This window comes from Seriola lalandi, unplaced genomic scaffold (assembly GCF_002814215.2).
Source record: "Seriola lalandi dorsalis isolate HSWRI2012SDOR001 ecotype SW California unplaced genomic scaffold, Sedor1 jcf7180002054656, whole genome shotgun sequence".
NCBI lineage: Eukaryota > Metazoa > Chordata > Actinopteri > Carangiformes > Carangidae > Seriola > Seriola lalandi.
This window is the reverse complement of record NW_019525209.1, coordinates 12,186-17,080: the sequence shown is the minus strand read 5'-3', so window position 1 is coordinate 17,080 and position 4,895 is coordinate 12,186. Positions and strand designations below refer to the sequence as shown.

The following is a 4,895-nucleotide window of genomic DNA, read 5'->3' as shown; positions in this document are numbered from 1 at the left end:
CTTTTCCTCCTGTCTAGAAGAGAGAACTCCTTCACACAGCAGTGTAAGTGTGGAGAGAGACCTGACAACAGAGAACAGGTGAGAAAGAAGAGTTCAAGTTTTCCAGTGCAAAAGATCAATATTAATCAATCTGTGAATATTATCGACCTCTGCTGGTGGCCAGTAGGAATTACAACAGAAAGCTTTATGTTAAGTGTGAGAACTGTTTCCAGAAACTCTCAGTACCTGTTGAAGTAAAGAATAAGAACTGAAGAACAAACTCCCCTGATCCCATCCAGCAAGTATTTTACTGTACGGTCATTTTGTGCAACAGCACAATAAAAGTCTTGTTATAATTGAGTTCTGTTTGTCCCGTCAGCTGAACGTGGGTCCAGTGTATGACACCCCGTCATCTGCAGCACAGAGACAAGCAGCAGGACAGCAGGATGACCTTCACTACGCCAGCATCTGCTTCTCACAGAACCAGGGAGATGTTGTCTACTCCAACGTCAGAGTTCATCCCCAGAGAGAAACAGAGGAAGAGGAGGAGGAGGAGGATGGGGTTGAATACTCTGCTGTCAGATTTAACAATGCCAGCAGTGCACCAGGGTGAGCAGCTCCTCTCACATCAACATTTTCATCACTACACTTATTTAACAAGAAAATACACATGAGGTTAAAAACTGTCAGAGTGAATGGTTTATTCTTCCCTTCACAGAACAAGACGTCAAGAAGATGGAAATGATTCATGTGCACTGTACAGCACAGTCAACAAAAACAAAAACACACCATGAATCTGAGCTTTGTTATTTATACTTGGATTTTACAGCATCAAGAGAATCAGAAAAAATACAAACATATAAACAACAGTGGTTTATGTAGGGTTTGTAAAGACTTGTTTGTTTGTTCATTGTTTTTTAAAAGGTTGTTTGAACTAGTGATGTTACCTGTGACACCGAAGCTCCGAGGCGCGTGTCAAAAAATATGAATCTATTTTCAGTGAAGCTTTGTATCGAGGTTTGATTCGTTCTGTCGAAATCACGTGACCAATGACGTGCGAAGCTTCGTTTCACACACACCCACGTGACTGCTTCGAAATCTGATTCAAAGGTTTAAAAATGCACAAAAAGCTGCGACCCTTCGTGGGTTGTTGAAGTGGATTGTGAATTTCTACATTGTGGTGTGTCGAGAGAGTTAGAGTCAGGAGATCTGTCCTGAAACCAGCTGCGATTTCTGGTGGCTCACCTGATAAGGTGTGTGCCTTGCAGTCAAGAGCCTTATGGCAGTTTCCTGGGTCTGAATCCAACTTGAGGTCTATGATACATGTTGTTCCTTTTCTCTCTCCCTTTCATTTTACTGCCCCAATTCATGAGTTTTACTTGTTTACAAATCCACAACGCAAAATATAACCTTTATTGTTGTTGTTCAGTTATTTAGAGTATGCTGTGGAGGTTTATCTATTTATGTATCAATTTACTTATTCATTCATTTATTCACGCATTCATCTATCAATTCATTCATTTCTGCTTCAAGGAGATTCATGTGTTGGTTGGTTGAGGAATGTTTTGCATCACAGCGCTTTTCCTCACATTGACCAGCAGATGTCCCCATTGAAATCTCATTTAAAAAGCTTTGAGTAATGAACCGTTTTTCAATACAACTGTGTTGAAAGCTTCGCTGGTTCAGAAAGCTTCAATTCGCCATCACTAGTTTGAACCAAATTATAAAGAAAATTCATGTTTTCTCACTGACACCTGCTTTTATCAAACCATGTATGTTTGCTGCAAAAATCTGTCTGAAACTTTACTTCAGTTAAAGCTTAGGAAGAAGACTCTGCTTGTCATATTGCCACATAAATAAAACAGTGTTAAACTGGATAATGTATGATTATTGTAAGGATAAAATATGATTAAAATACACTCAACATTTGTGTTGTGTTAGTTCATGAAGTGCAAAGCATCATCACTTTTCATGGCATGATATTCACTTGAAGGCACAGTGTTGGGTCTGAAACGTCCAGGCCTGGACTAAGAACACAGAGGCCTCTGGGTAAAAAATGCTGGGGTTCAGGACGAGCCGGCCTTGCCGCTTAATTCCCATGGTCACCCCCTGGCCTGACCTCTGACCTCTCTAGTCATCATTATGACACAGGCAGAGCCTGCAATCCGACAATAATATATTAATTTGCAAATGAGGCAATTCTGCCCTCATCGGTTTGTATTTGAACACACACATACTGAATATATTTATGTGATTTGATCATTAATTTTTTTTTTTTTTTTTTTTTTTTTAAATACTGACGCCACAGTTGGTGGGAGTTTGGACGCCCCCTGGAGGTCGGAGGTTGCCATTATTATTAACCGAAGATGACGCTCAGAGTTAAGAGTACAACAGTTAACGGTTGGATATTAGAGTCATTTATTCGTATTTTAAACATCTGGCGATTCGGGACCAGATGTCAAATATGGTCTGAAAAATCTACTGAGAAGTCTAGAATACTTGAGTCTGTAAAAATATGGAATTTTGAAATGGATAAATGTTTAGGATCTTAGTGTTAGCTACACTGAAGTTAGCCGTTAGCCTACTAGCTAGAAGCAGCTAGTGAGTGAAAAACATCAACTAGGGAACCTCGACTTGTTGCATATCAATTTCCTCGACATGAAAAGGTTTGATAATCAATTGTCTTATGTACCAATGTTTCAACTGTTAAAATGTAGTGACGTAGTAGTCGTTAGCCCGCTAGCTAGTGACTTAAAAACATATTGTTCGTTGCTAAACAATAGCTACGCCCTGGGTCAAGTTGTCTGTATAGCTAACGTTATTTTACTGTAATGTAGTCATGGTAACACGGACACTTCACCCTTTCTGAGTAAAATGTTTTAAGATTTAAAAAAAAAAATCCTTCTGTTTGGGACATTCTGACATTTTCTATGGGAATAGGGTAATTATGTATTTTATTGATAGCTGTACACAACAGAATAAGCATTTGGACACATTTTTATTTTCATATTCAGATTGTGTGTTCTGTCACCTGTTTTCTCAGATGTTTTTAAGTCATTTGCCTCTCAGGACTTCCGCAGTAGTTTGTAAGATGACGAAACGATTGTAGGTCAGACTTGTACTGACTTCATGAATATTAAGAATGTAAAGAGGAAGGAATCCATATTCTTTCAACAGCTTGACTTCTGTCTTCTGTTTGCTGCACTACGTACGGAGGAACATCACTTTTTCTTATCTAATACGTGTTTTTGATAATATTGATATTTCTTTTGTTTATTTCATTTTTCATTGTTCACCAGCTGATTGTTTGATTGTCTCTGGAGTCACACAGAGAGATGAGAGGAGCAGCTATGAGTTTAACAGCAGCATCAAGTGGATTTGTCGTCCTCCTCCTCACTGTACCAGGTACTGTACATCTACATTTACTCTGTAGGACGTTCAGTAAACTTACTGAGAACAAGTTAAAACAGGATGAATAAATAAATGTGCAGTTAATGTTGTTTTTCTAATGTGATTTTTCTCTATCGTCACTTGTTTAGCTGTTTTTTTATTGTGCTGTCAAACCAAAGTCCTTAGATCTGTTCAGTGTTTTCACACATGCAGCATCTCTCAGTATCTTTGACCTCAACATGTTAGTGGTGAGTGTTATTGCACAGTAAGAGTTGTGCTGTTTGAATTAACTTTATAAATGGAGCTGTAAGTGGTTCATCTGAAGGATTCAGTAACTGAAGAGTTAATCTACAAATGTCTGTACATTCTGTTTAAGAGAACAAGATCACATCTACCAAGGCTCAAAATAAGGAACCAACCATGTCAGTTAATTTTGTTACTAGCTGATGTCAGTGTGATGTTTCCACTTCCTGTATGGTCAACAGTGACCTGCCCTTCCTGATCTACTATCACATACAGTAGCAACCACGTGGGTACACATACATACTAAACACCAACCTGCCAACAAGATAACATCTACCAAGGCTCAAAATAAGGAACCAACCGTGTCAGTTAATTTTGTTACTTGTCACAGTGACGTGCCTTTCCTTATGTAATATCATATGATGCAATCAAGTCTGAATACATATGTACTTGTCATTGTAACTGACATACAGCAATCAGGAGAAGCACTCCTATTTTTGTTGTATTTTAAATACAGTGACAATGAAGGCTTTCTATTCTATTGTATTCTATTATATATATATACATGTATACATACTCAACACCAACCTGACCACAGAGTGAACAGAGAGGAAACAAAACATGGAAATTTCAGAGGCATTAATGATAATTTAAAGTCAAGTCCATTTTAATTTGTATAACCCCAAATCACAACAGAAGTTATCTCAAAGCACTTTTCAAATAGAGCAGGTCTAGACCTGTCCAGACGTCTTTTTAACTGTGGGAACAGACTGGAGCCCTAAATTCTGGGAACAGGGAACACGAGATGGAGTATGAGGTTAAAGGAGATCAGAGAGGTGTGAAGGAGCAGGTCCATTTAGAACCTAATATGTCACGAAAAGCACGTTAAAGTCTGATCTGATACTGACAGAGAACCAATGAAGGGAAATTTTATGGATTTATTAAAATTCTAGCTGCAGCAATCTGAACCATTCTAAAACTTTTAATATGAGCACGTGGCAGGCCAGAATACAAAACGTTACAATAATCAAGTCTTGATGAAACAAAGACATGAATTACGATTTCAGCATCAGTCATGGACAGAAAAGACAGAATCGTAGCTAAGTTACGTAGGTTAAGAAAGACGGTCTTGGTGAGGTCTTTAATGTTAAGTTTGAAGGAGAGTGTAGATTCAAAAGGTTCAAACTGGTTGGGTCGGGCCAACGAACAACCTCTCAGTTTTATCAGAATTTAGAAGAAGAAAATTTTGAGCCATCCAGATTTTCACAGCAGACGAACAGACT

The 4,895-nt window shown here is 38.4% G+C and overlaps 1 protein-coding gene across 1 annotated transcript in view; it reads left to right on the top strand.

The window, feature by feature from the left end:
- Window positions 1-1,907, top strand: part of LOC111665619 (B-cell receptor CD22-like) — a 30,696-nt gene extending 28,789 nt beyond the window's left edge. The window contains exons 15-17 of the mRNA XM_087177802.1: window positions 18-78; window positions 272-588; window positions 698-1,907. Of these exons, the coding sequence (XP_087033928.1) occupies window positions 18-78; window positions 272-588; window positions 698-773 (454 nt within the window). The 3' untranslated portion in view covers window positions 774-1,907. The remainder of the gene's footprint in view (window positions 1-17; window positions 79-271; window positions 589-697) is intronic.
- Window positions 1,908-4,895: the final 2,988 nt, after the last annotated feature.